Raw genomic sequence first — 22,517 nt, forward strand, 5'->3', positions numbered from 1 at the left:
CTGCCACAGTAGGTAATCACTTTTTATCAAGATCTTGTGTTTCTTCCCTAGGTTTCTTGAGGCAGGTAAAAGCAAATAAGAACAGATTTCTCTCCCATTCTTATATGAAACTTAACATCATAGAGTGTCCTGTATTTTTTTTTATTTGATAATAAATTCCAGGGATCTTTCAATGTTAATAAATGGAGAACCCTCTCAATTCTTTTTATAGCTACCTCGTATTTCATTGTATGGATTTATGATAGTTTCCTTTAACCAATCTATTATTGAGTATTTGGATGATTCTAGGCTTTTGCTGTTAGAAACCAGTGCTTCAGTGAGTAGCTTTGTAGCTGCTCCATTTGGATGGATTTGTAGATCCATTTCATACATTTGCAGGTAATTCATCAGATAAATTTTTAGTAGTGGGGTTACTGAATCAGTAAATAAATGCTTTTTTGTAATTTTGATAGTTTTTGTTAAGTTGCCTTCCCTAAGGACTATACTCTTTAACACTCCCACCAGCATTGTAGACCTATTTCTTCATAGCTTAGTCCACAAGGTGGGTGAACAGCCTTTCTGTATTTTGGCAGTCTGATAGATGAGAAATGATGTATTGGAATATCTTAATTTGCATTGATTTTATTATGAGTGCTGTTGTGTATCTGCTTAAGGGTTCCTTGAATTTTGTTTCCTGTGTGATGTCTATTCTTGTCCTTTGTCCATTTTTTTTAAAACTTCCATTTTTAAAAAATTTAGCTATAGTAATATAGCTATATATTACTATATATAGTAAGGTAGCTATAAAAAGAATTGAGAGGGTTCTCCATTTATTAACATTGAAAGATCCCTGGAATTTATTATCAAATAAAAAAAAAATACAGGACACTTTGTTTCCTGTGTGATGTCTATTCTTGTCCTTTGTCCATTTTTTATTACAAAAAGACTAGCTAGTCTTTTTCTTCTCAATTTCCAGGGGCTCTTTATATATTAGGACATTGGCTCATTATTAAAGATAGAAGTTGCTAATATTATGTTCAGTTTGTCTTTGGGTTTTAATTATGAATGGCTTCCCCTCCCCCCATAGAAGTTTTTGTGTTATTTTTTTATTTTAAGTGAAGTTCTCTTCGTGTTTCTATTGGGAAGTTTGATTTTCAAGTAACTTTATAGTATTATGAGGTCTGAGTTAGCCTGCTGTTAAGTTCTTAGAATGAATAAATTTAGCTTTGACATTTTAAGTGTTGGCCCTAGTTCTTATAACAGCTGTTTAATTAGCAAAATACAGGTATATCTGTGTCCCCATTTCCATTTAGATGGAATAGCAGATTCTTCTGTGCTTTTATATTTTTACTTGCTTTTACTTGATTTCTATCAAAACCAGTTTATTTGGATATATCCTTCCTTAATGATTGAGTCATTTAACAAATCTTTTAAATCTTAGTATCATGCACATACTATCATCAAGGGGTTGATAGGTTTATGAAAGAACTCATAGTCACATCAGTTTAAATATGATTTGATAAATGCTGTATTGGAGGTATGTTGGTATTTAAACCTTACTTACCAGGGGGACCTTATTTAAGATCAGTACAGTTTTAAGCTTTATGGCAGTTGTGGTATTTTGCTTTATATTATAAAATGTACTGGTAACTATGTTGGCTGGAGATTTTTATTAATATCTAGTATTTGTTGACTTATTATTTTATTACATAATGCTTATAATTTTTCCCCATCTAAGTTTTTTTATTGTTTTACATTTTGAAACATTTTTACTAGGTTAAAGACACTTCAAGTGAAGAAGTTAATCTGAGTCACATTGTACCCTATGAGCCAGTTTCAGAAGAAAAAGCAAAGGAATTACCTGAATGGAGTGAGAAAGTGGCTCAAAATATTTTGTCAGGTATTACAGTAATGTTAATCTTTTCCCTATAATGTGAAACCTTTGGAATCCATAAGAGAATACTTAGTATTTTGTATTTTGGTTTTAAATGATCATTTGATAAATACTTAAACAAAAACAGAAGGAACTAGTCTTTTAGAACATTACATATTATCATATAGGTATAAGTTCTTCATGCCTATTTTCTGTTTCACTCTTGGGAAAATTGATAGTGAAAAGCTTCAGGAATCCCCAAACTTTCAGGATAGCTCTCTGAACATAAATTATTTTCCTTTCCCCTTTGTAATTCCCCTTTAATCCTTTTCTTTTCTCCCCTTCTCCCCCTTCCTCTTCCTCTAAAAAAATGGTAAGATACTCTTCCCATCTTTGGAAGCAAAGTTGCACTCCTAAACACACTGCAATGGAGGAATGAAGAGACCTGAGGATTATAGCTTAGCTATTGGGATGGGATGTAGGCCCTACTATTTAATTCTGGTTAGAAAGGGCATCAGATCAGTTATTTTAAACCAGAATGATCATTACTGACATATGTCTTTCCACTTTCATTGGTTAACATTTTAGCTTTTCAACTATTATAGCTCTCAGATTTAGACCTTCTGTTTTGTTTTTAGAAAACATTGCCAGTCACTCTTTAGTAAGCCAAATTCATGACCCTATAAAGGGATCTTGACCAGTCATTTAAAAGACTGTCAGTACAGATTTCCATCACTGTACTAAAAACCCATTAAAACAATAAAGATGTCTAAAGCAGAGGAAACCTTCAACATGAAAAACCAACAAGCTAAAATAAGTGAAAATTAATTAACTAGGAACTAACATCATATTTTGCCCATGTCAGAGAGCTGCTAGAGATAAGAAAAGACAAAGCCAAATTTTTCAGTTATAATTTTAACAGTTAAAATTGAGCCTTGAAAAGGATTTTCAAAGACGTTCTAAAGAAAAATCACTCTTACTACCCTGCCCCATAACTTTACAGATTGCTAGACCGTTAGGTCAGCATTCAAAAAACTTGCCTAAATTCACACATATGTAGATAACTAATTTCAAAGGTTATTTTCTTAAGTTTTTTGAATTCATACTGCTCAAGATTGTTCTATTTACTATTGCTGTGAAATAAACCATCCCAAACTTACTGGTATAAAACAACAAACATTTATTTATACTTAGGAGTACTGTGGGCCAGGTATTCCAGAAGGTCACAACAGGGATGGCTTGTATCTGCTTCATGATGGCAGGACCTCAGCTAGGAAGACTCAGAGACTGACTAGTGACTCAGTAGCTGGGGGCTGGAATCATCTGAAGTCTCCTTCACTCACAAATCTGGTGTCTGGGTTGGAAGAGCTCAAAATCTAGGACTGCCAAATAGAGTGCCTAGACATGGTCTCCTTGTGTTTGACAGTTTAGCACCCTTAAGCTAGTCGGGCTTCTACATGGTGACTCAGGGTTCCAAGCATGGATAATATAGCAAACAGGCAGAAGCTACATACCTTTCTAACATATTCTTGGAAATTTCCAGTATCACTCATTACAAGAAAATAACAAACCTCAGATTTAAGGGGATGTGACAGACCTACCCACATCTCAGTGGGAGGAATGTCAAGGTCATGTTGAAAGAACATGTGAAACAGGTGATACTGTTTGGCTACCTTTGGAAACTATTGTATGCCACTAAATCTTAGGCCTTTTAGGTACCACACAGATTCCACGTACTGGTTCTATTCAGAGAGGTAGAGCATCCTTAGAATCAGCTAATCCTGGGGACAGATCTCTTCAGAGGTTTCAGAAAAACTCTCAGCAGTGCATCATTTGAAAATGAGCAAAAACTACACTATGATAACTCTTAGGGGCCTGCTTTACTACTTGACTTTAGTAACTCTTTTCATCTTATCTCCTCAGTTCTAGCAATAGCCCTAATAGTTGGTTACATTAAAATTATTTAACTGCCAATCAGGGTACATATCTCTTTATGTGCTTTTTATTTTTTTTATTTTTTATTTTCTAAAAGATTTTATTTATTTATTTGACAGAGAAAGACACAGCGAGAGAAGGAACGCAGGCAGGGAGAGTGGGAGAGGGAGAAGCAGGCCTCCCGCTGAGCAGGGAGTCGATGTGGGGCTCGATCCCAGGACCCTGGGATCATGACCTGAGCCGAAGGCAGACGCTCCATCTGAGCCATCCAGGCGCCCCCTTTACGTGCTTTTTAATAGGTAGAATGAAAACCAGCTAGCTCACCAAATACTTAAGGTACAAGTAACAAAGAAAGTGGCGGAAAATATCCAAGATTTACTCCAGGGAAAATGATCTGATCTGTCAAGAGACTGTTTCTACCTGACTCATGCAGGCTCTATACAAAGATAAGTAATCAGGGATCTAAATTGAGCTTATTCACTTTAACCTGTGATTGGTTCTTGTCCAGTGTCTGAAGATCAGTAAAGATCAGTAAAAGCTACAGTATTGTGCTTCATGGATATAAAAGGTGAAAAAACATGAAGTAACTGCTTAAAATTTGCCAGGGATGAATATTGGCTTGGGAAGGCTAGAATTACACTTTTAAGAAGGCAGCTGCCAAACATTTTAGATGGAGAGTTTAGTAAGCTAATTTGGGAAGAGATAGAGGATCTGTGACAATAGACTGATTAGAGTGCCCCCCATTGGGTTAGATTTGAGTGAGATCATTTTAAGTCATCTGGCAACTTCTCATTTATTCAGGAAACATTCATTGCCTGCTCTATCTCAGCATTAAATGGATGCATATAATACAAATATGGATAGAATAAATCTATATCTGGCACTAAACATGCCATTTAAAAGATCTTAATAGCTACCAATAAAATATTACATTTCCTGATTTTCTATTGTAATATCTTTATCTATTACACACTCTGTCATGGTGATAGCTTCTTTATAATTTGCATCTAGTATTTCTCTTTATCAGTCCTATGACTTTTCATTTATCTAATTTCCATTTATTCTCAGTCATCAATGGACTCTCTCCCTCTTGTTTGTTTCATTGCAGGAGTATAGTCTATTTAAACTTTCCTTTGTTTCCTTTGTTTCATTGTCATTTATGATTTCTCAGTCTTTCTTCAAGTTCAGCCTATTTACTTCTTAAATCTTTTCAACCTGTAAGTTAACTCTAAACCCCAAATGTATATTTTTAATAGAGGTCTTCAATCCCTTTATTGTTATGGGAACTTCTGGCTGGAAGGTATTTGTCTGGGTTTGAGACCTGGTCCTCCCCCACGGGTCAGACAGTGGGGTAGTGTTTGAGCTAGAGGTGGACATGTTGACTAAAACAGGAGGAGAAACACAACAGTTTTTCTTTTTTTTTCCCCCCACAAAATTTTTCTAATCAGTTACCACTTGGCACTTTATTTTTCATTGTTAGCGTTTTTACTTATTTATTTATTTTTGAAGACTATTTATTTATTTGACACAGAGAGAGAGACAGCGAGAGAGGGAACACAAGCAGGGGGAATAGGAGAGGGAGAAGCAGGCTTGTCGCTGAGCAGGGAGCCCGATTTGGGGCTCAATCCCAGGACCCTGGATCATGACCAGACGCCTAACAATTGAGCCACCCAGGCACCCCAGTTGTTAGCATTTTTAAATAAACAGGATTTTCACATGATCACTGGATGCCTAGTCATTCATAGACCAAGGTAATTACATAAAAACCATGCCACAGACCTTTGGAGAATATACTAAGGTATTTTACTTGTCTAGCTTTAAAAGCTTGTTTTTTCAGGGTATAGCCAAAAAGGAAATATTTAAAATTATAAGCTCTCCAAAGCAGGGTAACACTTAATTCTTCCTCTTAAGGGAAACTATTCTACTTGGTATTTTTTCTTGCTTTTCCCATCTCCTTCCCACTTCTCCTTTCCTTATGTGTGCACAGGGCCTTTTCACTAGAGAAGTCTATGCTATCATGCTTCCTCTCTTGACAGTTTCATTTTTCATGCATGCTGTAAGAAGCATTGAGCAAAGCAAAGGACTGGGAACTACTCTCATGAGAAATGGCTAAACCATCTAGGCTTTCTAGTTTTCTTCTTAGATCTTCTCGTGTATTTTTTGAGTATTCTTCTGTCTTTGTCATTCAGGTTTATGTTATAAACTAAAAGGTGCTGAGATCATGGGATTTGGGTTTGGGATTGAGGGAGGAACAGGACCCCCTGCCTTAGCCTTTTGTTTAAAGCAAGCAAGCAAGAGTTCTGCCTTGGTGTTTGAGATCTAGATTTATTGGTTTTCCAATTTGCATTATTTGTGTCTAAACCCCTCAGTACTTTACAAAGTAAAAGTGGTACCTGGACTAAGGCGAGAACAAGGATACCTGAGTCCTTAAGCCAAATACTGTATTATTGGCACCAAAACGCAAAATTAGTCCCTAATGATAGTAATATGTGGTAAGTAACATGTAGAAGATACCTACAAGTTGTAGTAGCAGCATAGGGTAATACAGAACTATGTTATTGAGTGATCTGTGACCTAAGTACTGAAAGATGAACTTATTTAGAAAAAGTGTATTCTAGGCAGAAAATTGTAATTGTAAAGTTGGCTTCAAAGTTTATGGTATGTTTGGGATCTGAACTTTAAATTCCTTGGTTGTTTTCCTTTTGATTTATTAAAGGGTTTATAGGTATAATCAGCTCTAATATTGTGCACTTTTAAATTTTCCTGTAAAAAGGTGCTTCCTGGGTGAGCTGGGGTTTGGTCAAAGGTGCTGAATTTACCGGCAAAGCAATCCAGAAAGGTGCTTCTAAACTCCGTGAACGGATCCAACCAGAAGAAAAACCAGTGGAAGTTAGTCCAGCTGTGACCAGGGGACTTTATATAGCAAAGCAGGCTACAGGAGGAGCAGCGAAAGTCAGTCAATTCCTGGGTAAAGTAACTTTGGAGGACTTTACTTCTTTCAGTTAAATTAAAAAACGATCTCTCAATTCAGGTTAATCTAAATGTTCATTTAGATGGTTTAACCTTAAGAGTAAAGGATTAGGACAAAGCAGGATCACCTTGCTACTCATAGTGGGATCTATAGCAACATCAGCCTATCCAAGAGCCTTAGAAATATTTCAGGTACTTGGTACACATTACTGATTCAGAAACAAGATCCCTAGGTGATTGTTATTTGCATATTACTTTGAGAAACATTGGTTAAAGGGTTATTTTGATGTGTCAGGAGAGTGTCTGTGCGTTTGAAAAGGAATGGCTCTGAATGTATTTGCTATCCTTGAATATGACACATTCTTTTAAGGACAGCTCACTGCTTAGTAGTTGGGATCAAGTGGGAGGTATGTATTGTTTGAATTAAGCTGATCCAGTGATTCTGGTGTCAGCCTTCCCAAGTAATATGCTTCTAATTCCTTCTCCTTTGAGAATTACAGATCTAAAGTTTGGTATTTTAAGATGGCCAGATCACTCCTTAATGAATTATCATTAGATTTAGTAAGATTATCTTTTGGTATTCATTATTCTTTGAATCAGATTTTGGTTTGTTTACTTTTATATAGACTTAAATACTTTATTACCATTTCAGTGAAATATTTGTCAGTATGGAGAAAACATAGAAGTACACATAGCTGGACAACATGAAAGATGGACCTACAAGTCTTGCATTGCAGCAGTCTTGGTTTTCTTTTAAGCAAATTACCAAAAAGAACATTATATTTAAGAGGCAAGGTTTTAATCATTAGGTTCTGTAAACATATCTTTAAACCAGATAATAGCCTTTGTTTAAAAACTAGCCAGCCGTGGTTCTCATCCTTATATAGAAATGCTAAGTTATGCAATAAAACAACTTTAGATGCTCATGTAAGAATTTTGCTAAGTAAGAGTGGTAAAATCAAGGGAAGAATAAATTTTTTCTAAGTGTTTCCTTTTTTTATGGTTATATTAGTTGACGGAGTTTGCACTGTAGCAAATTGTGTTGGAAAGGAACTAGCTCCACACGTTAAGAAGCATGGAAGCAAACTTGTTCCAGAATCTCTTAGAAAAGACAGAAATGGGAAGTCTCCCTTGGATGGTGCTATGGTCGTAGCAGCAAGTAGTGTTCAAGGTAACAGACCCATAAATTTGACTAGGAAGGTCCATTTGTTTAGCTGTAGTTTTACTTACTTTTAAATATATTTGCAGGATTTTCAACTGTCTGGCAGGGATTGGAATGTGCAGCCAGATGTATTGTTAACAATGTTTCAGCAGAAACTGTACAAACTGTCAAATACAAGTAAGTTGAGTTTTATCATTTTAATGACTAAATCTCTTACAGCATTTGCAAAAATTCAGGACAGTTAAAATGATTGTGTCATTATTGAATACCTGATGAAACAAAATTTTTTTACTCTGTTTTTCTTAATAATATTTTAGGCAAATTAATAGAATTACTGTGACTTTGCCTTATATTACTAATGGTTATATTTGTTCATCATTAATGCAAAGAATAAGTTTAATGAAAAAAAAAGCCTGTAGTTTCTGAATACCTTTTTTTTTTTTTTAAAGATTTTATTTATTTATTTATTTGAGAGAGAGAGAGAGAAACAGCACGAGAGGGGAGAGGGTCAGAGGGAGAAGCAGGCTCCCTGCTGAGCCGGGAGCCCGATGTGGGACTCGATCCCAGGACTCCGGGACCATGACCTGAGCCGAAGGCAGTCGCTTAACCAACTGAGCCACCCAGGCGCCCCTTCTGAATACCTTATTAACTGCATGTTCTTGATGGGTGATGTTTGCTGGTAGTTTTGATGGGAAAAACTTGAATTATAATTAATCTATTTTACCTTGTTAACATTAGCCCCTTCTGTATACAAAGAATGTTAAATATTGTCACATCTTATTTGACTCTACCATTGTTCATTCTTACTGGAATGGACAGATGGTATGTCATCTATTTCATATATTAAGAAGTGGGCAAACATAGAAATGAGTGATCTGCCCAAGCTAATCTGATAACTGTTAAAGGTGAGACTTAAAACAGGATCATCTGATTTTAGCTCTTTATTCTTTATAAGTCCTAGAGGAATCTAGGTCTAAAAATTAAATCTAGTAGAAGGACCCGAGTTTGAATTAGTTTAAAGCCTAATATTAAATTTTTATTTAGAAACCAAAAAGTAGGGCACCTGGGTGGCTCAGATGGTTAAGCGTCTACCTTCGGCTCAGGTCATGATCCCAGGGTCCTGGGATCGAGCCCCCGCATTGGGCTTCCTGCTCAGTGGGGAGCCTGCTTCTCCCTCTGCCTCTGCCTCTCTCTCTCTCTCTGACTCTCATGAATAAATAAATAAAACATTAAAAAAAAAATAGAAACCAAAAAGTAATACTAATGGTATTCTCAACTCTCAGTTGTTTGTATTAATTATCTACTCACAACATTTGAGTTCATACTTATGTATCAGACATTGTGTTCAGTGCTTTTCAATATATACATTTAATCTTTAACAGTATTTCTTTTTTTTATTTTTTTTTATTTTTTAAAGATTTTATTTATTTATTTGACAGAGAGATACACAGTGAGAGAGGGAACACAAGCAGGGGGAGTGGGAGAGGGAGAAGCAGGCTTCCCGCCGAGCAGGGAGCCCAATGTGGGACTCGATCCCAGGACCTTGGGATCATGACCTGAGCCGAAGGCAGACGCTTAACGACTGAGCCACCCAGGCGCCCCCAGTATTTCTTTTTTTGAGGGGGGGAGAGAGAGAGAGAATCTTCAGCAGGCTTCATGCCCAGCACAGAGCCCAATGTGGGGTTCCATCTCACAACCCTGAGATCATGACCGCAGCCAAAATCAAGAGTCAGATGCTTAACCGACTGAGCCACCCACTTTGGGGGATCACTCGTAATTAGAAAAATAGTTTTTTCTTTTGTTGCAGGAGCCCAAGAAAGTCAGAAGTGCCTTTTAGGCCAAAAGTGAATTATTTTTAGATTATCAGTATCATTTGTTAGCAGAAATCTTTTAACACTATTATCTCCATTTTACAAATGAGGAAGCCAAAGCATAGAGCTGTTAAATACCTTGTTGAAGATTATAGCCCTAGTAAGTGGTAGAGCTGGGATGTAAGTCAGGTCTTTTTGTGTCATGCGGTGTGAAAGAACAGTACTGGACCAACCCGGTCCTTGATGAGACATCTGTGCAAGTTTAGTATCTAGAGTTAGAAACCACTATCTATCATGCATTTACATTCCCTGCCACTATAGTAAATTACCTGTGGCTTGGGAAAAACTAATTAATTTCCAGTCTGAGTTGATTTGATCTCCATCTGGGGCCTGCATACCTTTTGAGTCAAAGCAACATAACATCTTGGGAGTGTCAATTTTGACCAAAAGATTTGGCAAAGAAAATACAGAATAGATCTGAAATTCTTTTGGTGGAAATATAAAAACCAAGTCTTCCAGCTTACTACCTCTTGGTACTTAAAGCCTTGATCTCTAATACTCTTTGGTTTATGGGTGTGAGGTTACTTTGGTGGATCAGTCGTAATTAGGAAAATAGTTTTTTCTTTTGATGCAGGAGCCCAAAAAAGTCAGAAGTGCCTTTTAGGCCAAAAGTGAATTATTTTTATATTACCAGTATCATTTGTTAGCAGAAATAAGTAGACAGTCATGTTAGAAAGTAGTAAATGCTTCCAGTGGCTTTGCCCATTTCCTACTTTAGTGAAAAAAAAAATGCTTATCTAAGTACAATTAAGTAGAGCTTTATTAAAGGTTTGGGATTAACATAACTAGCAAGGTTTTGGTGTAGATTAGTGAGGAGATCTTAATATGATGAAAAGGACATTTTAATAGCGGTTCTGAGCTAATTTATTTTAATTATGGTATGTATTGCTGTGCTCTTTATCCTTTACTCCAAAGATTCATGGAGTGAAAAAACAGGTGAGAATTTAGTTAAGTAGGTTTGTATTTCTAACTATAAAATAGCTGCTTTGGTCTTAGCAGTAATTTAATTAGAACCTTGGAAAATTGTGAGTGGCAGTGGGGATGTTAAAGGGTTTTGTAATAACTGTTTCCTCACTTATGAATAGTCTGGCCCAGAAGTAGAAATTGTCTTTTAAAAGAAGAAACTGTGTAAGTATTAAACCAGTAATAACTTAATGATATTGTCACTGAAGAAATGGAAGAGCTAGTTATTTCATTTTAGTTCTCATTTATTTACATAAATTTACATTTATGAATGTAAATGTAATAAATTGATATTTTTATAGTTATGAAATTACATTTGTTTACACTTCGAAAAAGTATTTGATAGGGTAAGCATTTGCGTTTTTCTCTTCAAATCCAACTGATGATAGTATAATAAAATCTGTATTCTTATTGCCTATGATAAGTTATTTTCCCAAGTTGTTTTGAATCTGCCTAATTATATGTATTATGCCTAGGAGAAAAACAAATGTGTTATATATACTTCCTTATCTGATTTCTGGTGTTACAAGCCAATACAGAAGATTATCTTTTCATTTAGGCATATTTAAAAGCAGATTGTGTTAGAGAAATACAGTGTTTATACCTTTCATGGTTTTGATTATGATTCCAGATTATGTTCCTTGATTATTAATGGTTTATCTAAGGATCTGTATAATTCTTAAAATATTTAGGTAAATGTGTAGGAACTATTCATTAAGACTGTTTTTGTCAGTTACGTTAATGCTTTTGTCTTATTTTAAGTTTAGGAACATGAGACCTACAGGAACAATAAAAATCAATAACTTCAAATCTGCTATATTTAATTGCAGTATTGCAGTAATTCATCACTTATCTACATAGTTTCAATTTCACCTTTAAGCTTCTTTTTTTTTCCCATTTGAAATTGTTTAGAGGATGGGGTGCCTGGCTGACTCAGTCAGAAGAGGGTGTGACTCTTGATCTTGTGGTCCTATATTTGAGCCCCACACTGGGTATAGAGATTACTAAAAAAAAAATAAACTAAAAAAAATAATAATAAATTGCTTAGAGGAAAATCCTATAAATTTAGTAAGTTAGATCCATTTTTGTTTTCCCCTCATTAAAATTTTATCTTGTTCTAAGATACAGTGTGTTCTACATTTTTCTGAAGAATAAACTTAGTAAAATTGTTTTTCTATAAGGAATTTACCTTTTTAAGGTACAGTATTTTATTGGTTTGTTTAGTGAATTTTAATTAAAATTCCCCCTTAAATTTGCACCAGGTGAAGGGGCAAATTCAAATTCATTGAAGGTAATTCTTTTGGCAGATGTCATATTACCCAAAACCAGTTCTATATAGCATCTGTTCAGGAGCTATATAAGATCAGTCTTCTCTTTTCCATATGGTAACTATACAAGTATTTAAGCATTATCATCATGTCCTTCATGTACTTTTTCTTATCTTCTAAATACTCCCAGTTCCTTTAACAATTTCATACATAGTATGGTTTCCAGATCCTTTACACAGACCTGGAAAAGAAAAGCCCTAAGAGAAACCTGCTCAACCAAGACTTAGGCTCACTCTTCCAGTGCTGAAACTGCTACCGCCCCTTCCTCTCATTTAACCTTAGCCATTGCCACCTGATGATAGTATTTGTGGGGGCTTGATTGACAGAAGCTTCCATGTCTTCTGCAAAATCAGCAAATGCGGGCGCCTGGGTGGCTCAGATGGTTAAGCATCTGCCTTCGGCTCAGGTCATGATCCCAGGGTCCTGGGATCGAGTCCCACATCGGGCTCCCAGCTCAGTGGGGAGCCTGCTTCTCCCTCTGACCCTCTCCCCTCTCATGCTGTTTCCCTCTCGCTCGCTCTCTAAAAAATAAATAAAATCTTTAAAAAAAAAAAAAATCAGCAAATGCTATGGAATGCCGAGGGGTTGCAAAGCAACAGGGACTGGCAGACGGCAGTTAAGAAGTTTTGATGTCTGGTAACTGGTGAGAAAGCCCCAGTCAAGAGTGGTATAGGGGTGCCTGGGTTGCTCAATTGGTTAAGCGTCTGACCCTTGATTTTGGCTCAGGTCATGATCTTGGGGTCCTGGAATTGAGCCCTGTGTCTGGCTCTGCACTCAGGAGTCTGCTTCAGTATTCTCTCGCTCCCTTTCTGTCTGCCCCTTCCCCGAATCACATGTGCTTTCTCTTTCTCAAATAAATAATAAATCTTTTTTAAAAAGAGTGGTATAGATGTACGGTTTGACAAATTGTAGGTTCTGTCATCTTCTGGTTCTAATTATTAACATTAGGCACAGGACAGAATGGAATCCTCATTCAGGAACATAATAAGATTCACACTTCTAGCACTGAGATTGGGAAAAAAAAACACACAAGCATGAACAAGCTAGTAGGATCACAGTCCACTGTTCCAGGCCAGACTAATGGTGATAGAGGACTTGTGAATTCAAAGAACAGATCCAGTATTAGTATAAAATGTCCAGATACAGGCCACAAAGCACCTAGGAAACTTCAGTGTGTCCTGGAGAAAATTGTAAAATGTTGCCTTTTTTTTGTTTAAGTTTATGCTTGCTAAGCAAGAAAAAACCTGGTGCTTTTAAAAGGGTAAAGAGAAAAAGCAGTGAGATAATTTTTAGTATCTTTGTGTAAGCCTTTTACTTGTATTTTCTTATAGAAATGGTATTAAACACATATTGGTAATTGTCAATAATAACTACTTTTGTATAGTGCTTTTATAATTTCCCAAACACTTTGCTATACATTTGATGCTATAGAAACTGTGTGGTGGATAGGGCAGGAATTAATCATTTTATTCATTCAACAAATATTAAATGTTAGGCAGTGTTCTCAGTGCATAGGATACATTAATGAACATGGCAGAGTCCTTTTTCTGATAGGGTTTATATTCTAGCAAGACAATAAGCAAAGCAAAAACAATGGGAGTTAATAAGTTCTATAGCATGTAGCAGGTGGTAAGTTATAGAATAAGAAAGAGCAGCTTATGGATGGATTGATGGGCAGTGGGGTGGAGCATGTGGAGTAAGGCAGTTGAAATAGGTGAGATAGTGAGAAGATAATAATTAGCTGATATGAAGAAGGTGAGGCAGTGAGACATGTGAATACCTGGGGTGAGAATAGTTTAGGTGGATACCAGCCAGTACAAAGGTCTTAAGGTGGCACATGTGTGTTTGATGGGTTCAAAGAACGTAAGAAGGCCAGTGAGTCTGCAGCAGAGTGGAGTGAGGGAGAAAGTGTTGTAGAATCTTTCTTAAAGACAATCTCTGATTCTGATACTTCAAAAGGCCTAGCCTGGGTGGCTTAGTCGGTTAAGCATCTGACTCTTGATTTTGGCTCAGGTAATGATTTCACTCAGGGTCGTGAGATCAAGCCCCCTCTTGGGCTCTGCCCTGGGCATGGAGCCTGCTTAAGATTCTCTCTCTCCCTCTCCTTCTGCTCCTCACCTCTCTCATCCCACCCCCGTTCTCTCCTTAAAAAAAAGTAAAACAAAAGACCTAACCAAAGTCTAGTTAAGGTAGAACTCGAAACTCTAGTGACTATAGATTCTTTGTGTCCTATAGTTGCTTCATTGAAAATTTTCTATTTCCAGAAGGGGTGGGTTAAAAAAGGAAATAATGACTGATGAACAATCTTTATTATAATTTACATTTTATTCTTCAACATAAACAGTCTTTATTACATTAATCTCAGCTAGCCTGAGTTTATTTTCACAGTCTTTGCTAAAGGAGAAATACAGCCTTGGCAGAGTTTGATTTTATTCTTTACTGTGTTTTAAGTTATTAATTAAATTAAAACATAACCTTTTATTTTGTTTTCAGGAATAACATACTAAACATGGGACTTATTTAATACTAAATCAGAAGATCTTAATTTGTATTTATAATTTCATTACACTTTTTTCTAATCTTTTAAAGATATGGGCATACTGCAGGAGAAGCTACACATGATGCAGTAGATTCTGCCATCAATGTTGGTGTAACTGCCTATAATATTGACAACATTGGTATCAAAGCAATGGTGAAGAAAACTGCAAAAGAAACAGGACAAACACTCCTTGAAGACTATAAAATAATTGATAAGGGGAGAAATCAAGAAGGAAGAGCAAATGTAAACATGAAAAGGGAGAAGGGTGAGCAGACAAAGGAACTGGAGAAGAGTGAGGCAAAGAAGAAAGAGAAATGATGGAAGTGCTGTGAATCACCTATACCAAAGCCTTACAAGGTGGATGTATTTTTGTTAAATAGGCAAATGTGGAATTCCCCACAGATTAACCAGTGTTTTAAAAATGCATTCATTCCTATGAAGTGACTGTTTCATAAGCTTTATGGCATGTATTCTGCTTACAAGGAAAAGAATCAGTATTCTTGCATCTGGCCTTTCAAAATATAGGGTTATATTCTCAAGTTTATTTTTTCTAAATGTGGCTAAAATATTTTTGCAGTTAAAATAAGACTAATAATACATGTGCTATAAACTTCATCAAACCTAATGTTAAACTATTTTTGTATTTACTGTCTTTCAAAAAGCAAGGTAGGAAATTATATATTTACATAAAATTTGGCATTTAGTAACCTTAGCTCTAGTTGTATTTGGAAGAATGACTTAAAATATTGTCTGCTGGCTTTGCACTAATTGTGGATTTTTTTTTTCTAGGTGCTTTTCAGAATTTCAGTGTGTAAGCTAAAAACAACTGTAATCCTAAACCAGTAGAATTCTCAGATAACATTTAAAAGACTTTTTCAATACAGGGAATAAGCTAATCATGAACAGTAAGATGAGGTTCTCTAAAATTATTTGGTAGCTTATCTCTTTGTTAGGAAGGGGGATGGTCTTTCTGATTTAGAATGAATACAAAGAGATTTTTAAGTCTTCTGGATCTAGACTGGTATTGATCTACTAGGAGCCTAGGAAATTTTGGTGTATGATTGATATTGTGTTAAAATTTGAAGTGATTATCATCATCTTAATTGGACAAAAAAGTACTTTAAGAAATCATTTTACCATATCTACTTCTTTAAGTTATTCCAGGAGGCTAAATTTTTGTAAAAAAAAAACCCAGAATTTTTTGGTTGGTAAATATATTTTTATTTTGGGATTTAGTCATTGGAATTGTATATGTTAAAGCCAATAAATTATTAGAAAGAAAAGCTTCTATTTATAATCATGGTAAAGAATGTGAAGGCTTTAGGCTTAATCCATGGTGGGTGAGGTATAACAGTTTCCACTCTGGCAGAAGATAGGATATTCACAGACCTATAAGGTACAAATACATAAATAAATACTTAATGGCATTTTATTTTTATTTACTGATTATAAATGATATTCTGAACCTTTAATGGCTACTTCGTTTAATTAGACTTTATTTGAAACTGTCTTAAAAATACCCTTTATGAATAAACTATTTCTTAATTACTTGGCCTCAAATGTATACACAGGATTGTATTTTGGGAACACCTAGAATTAATGGATCCTTTCTCTAAGGCTAAGGATAATGTGGAGATAAAATTGAATTGGGGGTGCCTGGGTGGCTCAGTTGGTTAAGCGACTGCCTTCAGCTCAGGTCATGATCCTGGAGTCCTGGGATCGAGTCCCGCATCGGGCTCCCTGCTCAGCAGGGAGTCTGCTTCTCCCTCTGACCCTCCTCCCTCTCATGCTCTCTGTCTCTCATTCTCTCTCTCGCAAATAAATAAAATCTTAAAAAAAAAAAAAAATTAAAAAAAAATTGAATTGGTAAATAGCTTCTAGTTAATCTCTGTCTTAAGTTTGAGAAGTGGAATGACAGGTAATGGACCCTAAAGTTTACAAAGTTAACTTAGAGCAGAGGTCCGCAAAATTGGATTTGTCAAAATTGGATTTGTATTTAGTTGTCCATTTCACTTCATTCTGCTCTGCTCACTTGGTTATGGGTTGCTTTTTTAGATTAATAGTTAGACACAATCTTTATAAGTATAGCTTCTGTATTATAGTGTTCCAGGGAAACAGAACCATTAGGGGAGATAAATATACATGTGCGCATATGTGTGTGTATAAAGAGATTTATTACAAGGAATTGACTCGCGAAATTATGGCAAGCCCCCATAATTCCCAAGATAGCCATTCAGTGAGCTGGAGACCCAGGAGAGCTGATGTGTTACTGTTTTAGTCCATTCTGAGGGTCTGAGAACCAGGTGAGCAGATGGTGTAAGTTCCAGTCTGAAAACCTGCAAGCTCCAGACCCAATTAGAGCCCATTTCAGTCTGAGAATAAAGGCCAGAAAAGACCAATATACCAACTAAAACAGGTAGGAGGAGTTCCATCTTACACTTTTTATGTACTCAGATCTTCAGTCGATTGGATGAGGTCCACTGCCTTTGGGAGGGCAATCAGCTTTACTGGGTACACTGATTAAAATGTTAATATCATCCAGAAACACCTCACAGACACATCCAAAATAATACTTGGCCAAGGGTGTGTACACCTTGTAGCCCAAACTAAAAAAATTAACCATCACAGCTGCTTGGTCCAGTTTTCATTGTATAGAAGCCTTTTACCAAGCTCTGCTTGGCTCTTTGATACTCAATAGATACAGTGTATAAAACAGTTCTCAATATTTACTGCTACCAGGGTTTTGCCTCATTTTGCCTCTATGGACTGTCCCTCCATCATGCTGTATGGGATAGTTTTCCCGGGAGCACCTCCAGGCACCAGCTGTCTAGAAATAATGATAGCTAATGTTTATGTAGTGCTCACTGTGAAGCATTAGTGTTCTGAGTGCTCTTATGTAGATTAATTCATTTTAACCTCATAACATTCTATGATTTACATACTATTATAAGCTTCATTTTACAGAATAGGAAACAGATACAGAGAGGTTAAAGAGAGGTTATTGTTCCCTTGGATCTTTCCTAACATCGAAGAGAACAGTATGAAAGAAGTCATATACTAGCCTCAAAAAAGGAGGGACCCACACAGTAGAGTGATTGTTAGGCCAGACATTTTTCTTAAACAGAGGTAAAGAAGGATATATGGCGTTTATAGATAATCCTGTACTTCCAGCTGCTTAATGCTAGTTTTGTTTTATTACCATTCCACTGGCTTGATAGTTGGTAGAAAATTGCCGAAGGTCTTAGCAAATAGGTCATCAGTCCTAGATTTTGGTGATAGTGTGAGCTTTTGTCTTTTTCTCCGTATTCACAGGTATTTGAGGGCAAGCAAAGAAAAGCGAAGCTTAGGGCTTGTTAGCCAGAAATCATTTTATATTTCACTTTTTAGGTAAGCCTGAATAAAGCTCTGCTCAAACAGAAACTAGTTCTCTGAACTATTCTGGCCAAACTCAAGTTTAAGCAAACTTCCTAAAGGATTTTGCCATTTTGTACTTAGTTTAGCAATAGAAGTACTTAAAACATTGTGTTGTTTCTGAATAGCTTTTCTTCAGATTTTTTTTCTATTCATCTTTAAAGATAAGATGAATTAAAAAAAAAATCTTTAAGAACATAGATTAGGTGGGGGGGAAAAGGCACCAAATAATATCTTCAGATGTATTCTATGCAAAAAGTTGTCACGTGAAGAAATAGTTTGATCACCCTGGAAGCTATTCATTGGAGGAAACCGTGACTAATGGCAAGTGTCCTCTACACAGGTACACACACACACACAATCCATTTTGTCCAGATTTGGAAGCCAGCTGAGGAGCAAATTGCTAGAGTGTTCTGTCAAGGAAGCAAGATCTCTGTGATACAGGATAGGGTCCAAGGGGAGGAGGAGGAGACCTAAATTTCATCTGGTCCCAGGAATTCAGCTAGATAGTTATCAAACCATTCTGAACACCTACAAACTTAACAGGAGGTTGAAGAAAAGAACAGCAATTCTATGAACAAAAAAGCGACCATTTTCTGGAAGGATGTGCAGAGAAATTAATCCCAGGCGATACTTGGAACGACGGAGGGAGGGAGCCTCCGTCAGCTGGCTACTAGAAAGTGATAGAGCAGCAGAGCACAAAATTGGAACCTTTAGAAATCTCCACTGAGGGACATCGCTCCAATGGCTAGCAGGAGGTGGAATCCTTGGGGGGACAGTGTGGTCTCAGGACCCTCGGGGTCACAGAAAGACCAGGGGTGCGTGAGTGTGGCAGAGCTCCCAGGTATTGGAGTGGGGAAGCCAGCTGGAAAGACAGAGCCGAGGAGTGGGCTCTCAGCTCGGGGTTGCCATAAACGGTGATCTGCAGCACAGCCGGGCCACTACTCTTCGAGCAGGGAACCAACAAGCGGCAAATCCAGGGAGACTGCCTTTCCTCCCCTGGGAAGAGTGGCGTGGGAACGTACCACAGGAATCTGCTGGGTTTGGAGACCAAATGGGGTTGTGTGCCAGAGAGAGAAACGCTTGGCCAGAGGCCGGGTGAGCACGGAGTGTGGCCGGAGACCCAGGAGACAGGAGTAATTGCTTTTCTCTGAGGGCTCACCGAGGAGTGGGGCCCTGAGCTCTTGGCTCCTCAGGGGCGGAGATTGGGAGTCTGCCATTTTCACTCTCGTCCTCCCAAGCTGTACGGAAAGCTTTCAGGGAACAAAAGCTACCCAGAGCAAACCTGAGCCTATTATCTAGCCTGGCTCCTGGCAAGGGCGGGGCAGTTCCGCCTCAGGCAAAGACCTTTGAGAACCACTGAAACAGGCCCCTCCCCCAGAAGACCAGCAAAAACAGCCAGCCAAGACCAAGTTTACCCATCAATGAGAATCACAGAACTCCAGCACTAGGGGAATACAGCACATAGAATTCATGGCTTTTTCCCAATGATTCGTTAGTCTTTCAGTTAATTTTATAAATTTTATTTTTTACTTTTTCTATTTTTTTAGTTGAATTTTTCTTCTTTCCTTTTTCAACCAACTTCTTATCAATTCCTTTTTTAAAATCTTTTTTAATTTTTCATTTTTATAATCATATTCTACCTCTTCATTGTATTTAAACTTATTTTGTGTATATATATATGTAAGTTTATCTTTCTTTAAAACTTTGGGATACAGTTTCTTCTAACAGACCAAGATATACCCTAAATCTAGTGTATGACGTTGTCCTAGTCTCCCACCTGATCACATTCTTTTTTAAAATATTTTTTTCATTTTTTTCAACCAACTTCTTATCAATTCCTTTTTTTAAATCTTTTTTAATTTTCATCTTTACAGTCATATTCCATCCCTTCATTGTATTTGCCCTTATTTTTATATATACATGTTTTTCTTTCTTTAAAATTTTGGGAGGAATTTCTTCTAACAGACCAAAATACACCCCAAATCTACTGTGTGGCTCTGTTAGTTCCACCAGCCTCATTGTATTCTTTTTTTTTTTTTTTTTTTTTACCCCTTTCTTTTCCCCCTGGTTTCAGCTCTCTTCTGATTTGTTTACTATATATTTTTCTGGGGTCATTGTTACCTTCTTAGCATTTTTCTTAGCATTTTGTTCTCTCATTCATCTATTCTCCTCTGGACAAAATGACAAGACAGAAAAACTCACCTCCAAAAAAGCAAGAGGCAGTACAGGGACCTAATCAATACAGATATTAGTGAGGTGTCGGAACTAGAGTTCAGAGTGACAATTATAAAGATACTACCAGGGCTTGAAAAAAGCATAGAAGATACTAGAGAATCCCTTTCTGGGGAAATAAAAGAAATCTAACCAAGTCAAAATAAAAAGGCTATTAATGAGGTGCAATAAAATATGGAGGCTCTAACTGCTAGGATAAATGAGGCAGATGAGAGAATTAGTGATATGGAAGACCAAATGATGGAGAATAAAGAAGCTGAGAAAAAGATAAACTGGGTCACGAGGGGAGAATTCAAGAGATAGGTGATACCATAAAGCAAAACATTAGAATAATTGGGATCCCAGAAGAAGAAAAAAGAGAGAGGGGCAGAAGGTATATCGGAGCAAATTATAGCAGAGAACTTCTCTAATTTGGAAATTAAGGAAACAGGCATCAAAATCCAGGAGGCCCAGAGAACCCCCCCAAAATAAAAAATAGATCAACACCCCAACATCTAATAGTAAAACTCAACAAGTCTCAGAGACAATGAGAAAATCCAGAAAGCAGCTCGGGACAAGAGGTCTGTAACCTACAATGGTAGAAACTACATTGGCAGCAGACCTATCCACAGAAACCTGGCAGGCCAGAAAGGATTGGCATGACATATTCAGAGCACTAAACGAGAAAACTATGCAGCCAAGAATACTATATCCAGCTAGACAGTCATTGAAAGTAGAAGGAGAGAGAAAAAGCTTCCAGGACAAACAAAAACTAAAAAAATTTGCAAACACCAAACTAGCCCTACAAGAAATATTGAAAGGGGTCCTCTAAGCAAAGAAAGAGCTTAATAGTAACAGACCAGAAAGGAACAGAAACAATATACAGTAACCTTATAGGCAATACAATGGCACTAAATTCATATCTTTCAATAGTTACCCTGAATGTAAATGGGCTAATGCCCCAATCAAAAGACACAGGGTATCAGATTGGATAAAAAAATAAGACCCATCGATATGCTGTGTGCAAGAGACTCATTTTAGACCCAAAGACACCCCCAGGCTTAAAGTGAGGGGGTACAAAGCCATTGACCATACTAATGGACATCAAAAGAAAGCTGGGGTGGCAATCCTTATATCAGACAAATTAGATTTTAAACCAAAGACTATAATAAAGAGATGAGGAGGGACACTATGTCATACTTAAAGGGTCTATTCAACAAGAAGATGTAACAATTTTAAATATCTATGCCCCTAACATGGGAGCAGCCACTTATATAAGGCAATTAATAACAAAATCAAAGAAACACATTGACAATAATAGGGGACTTTAACAGCTCCCTCATTGAAATGAACAGATCATCTAAGCAAAAGATCAACAGGGAAATAAAGGCTTTAAATGACACATTGGACCAAATGGACTTCACAGATATATTCAGAACATTCCATCCCAAAGCAACAGAATACACATTCTTCTCTAGTGCCCATGGAATATTTTCCAGAATAGATCACATCCTGGGTCACAAATCAGGTCTCAACTGGTACCAAAAGATTGGGATTATTCCTTGCATATTTTGGGGCCACAATGTTTTGAAACTAGAATGCAATCACAAGAGGAAAGTCGGAAAGAACTAAAATACATGGAGGGTAAAAACCATCCTACTAAAGAATGAATGGGTCAATCAGAAAATCAAAGAAGAATTTTAAAAATTCATGGAAACAAAGGGAAATGAAAACACAACTGTTCAAAATCTTTGGGATGCAGCAAAGGCAGTCCTAAGAGGAAAGTATATAGCAATACAAGCCTTTTTGAAGAAACAAAGGCCTCAAATACAGAACCTAACCCTACACCTAAAGGAGCTGGAGAAAGAACAGCAAATAAAGCCTAAACCCAGCAGGAAAAGAGAAATAATAAATATCAGAGCAAAAATCAATGAAATAGAAACCAACAGAACAGTAAAACAGATAATGAAAATAGGAGTTGCTTCTTTGAAAGAATAAATAAGATTGATAAACCGCTGCCCAGACTTATGAAATAGAAAAGAGAAAAGACCCAAATAAATAAAATCATGAATGAAAGAGGAGAGATCACAGCCAACACCAAAGAAATACAAACAATTATAAGAACATAAAATGAGCAACTAAATGCCAGCAAATTAGATAATTTGGAAGAAATGGATGCATTCCTAGAGACATATAAACTACCAAAACTGAACCAGGAAGAAATAGAAAACCTGAACAGACCCATAACCAGTAAGGAAATTGAAGCAATAAT

At 36.7% G+C, this 22,517-nt stretch overlaps 1 protein-coding gene across 7 annotated transcripts in view; it reads left to right on the top strand.

Moving 5' to 3' along the window:
• The window catches only part of SPART (spartin), a 30,337-nt gene extending 14,169 nt beyond the window's left edge, over positions 1–16,168 (top strand). For all 7 annotated transcript variants that reach the window (XM_064586196.1, XM_064586193.1, XM_064586198.1 and 4 more), the window contains 5 exons: positions 1,756–1,879; positions 6,561–6,755; positions 7,770–7,928; positions 8,006–8,096; positions 14,671–16,168. In XM_064586196.1, the coding sequence (XP_064442266.1) occupies positions 1,756–1,879; positions 6,561–6,755; positions 7,770–7,928; positions 8,006–8,096; positions 14,671–14,938 (837 nt within the window). In that variant the 3' untranslated portion in view covers positions 14,939–16,168. The remainder of the gene's footprint in view (positions 1–1,755; positions 1,880–6,560; positions 6,756–7,769; positions 7,929–8,005; positions 8,097–14,670) is intronic.
• Positions 16,169–22,517: the final 6,349 nt, after the last annotated feature.

The sequence above is a fragment of the Mirounga angustirostris genome, unplaced genomic scaffold (assembly GCF_029215605.1).
Source record: "Mirounga angustirostris isolate CCGP_5_RB_7025 unplaced genomic scaffold, mMirAng1.0.hap1 SCAF_3, whole genome shotgun sequence".
NCBI classification, from domain to species: Eukaryota; Metazoa; Chordata; class Mammalia; order Carnivora; family Phocidae; genus Mirounga; species Mirounga angustirostris.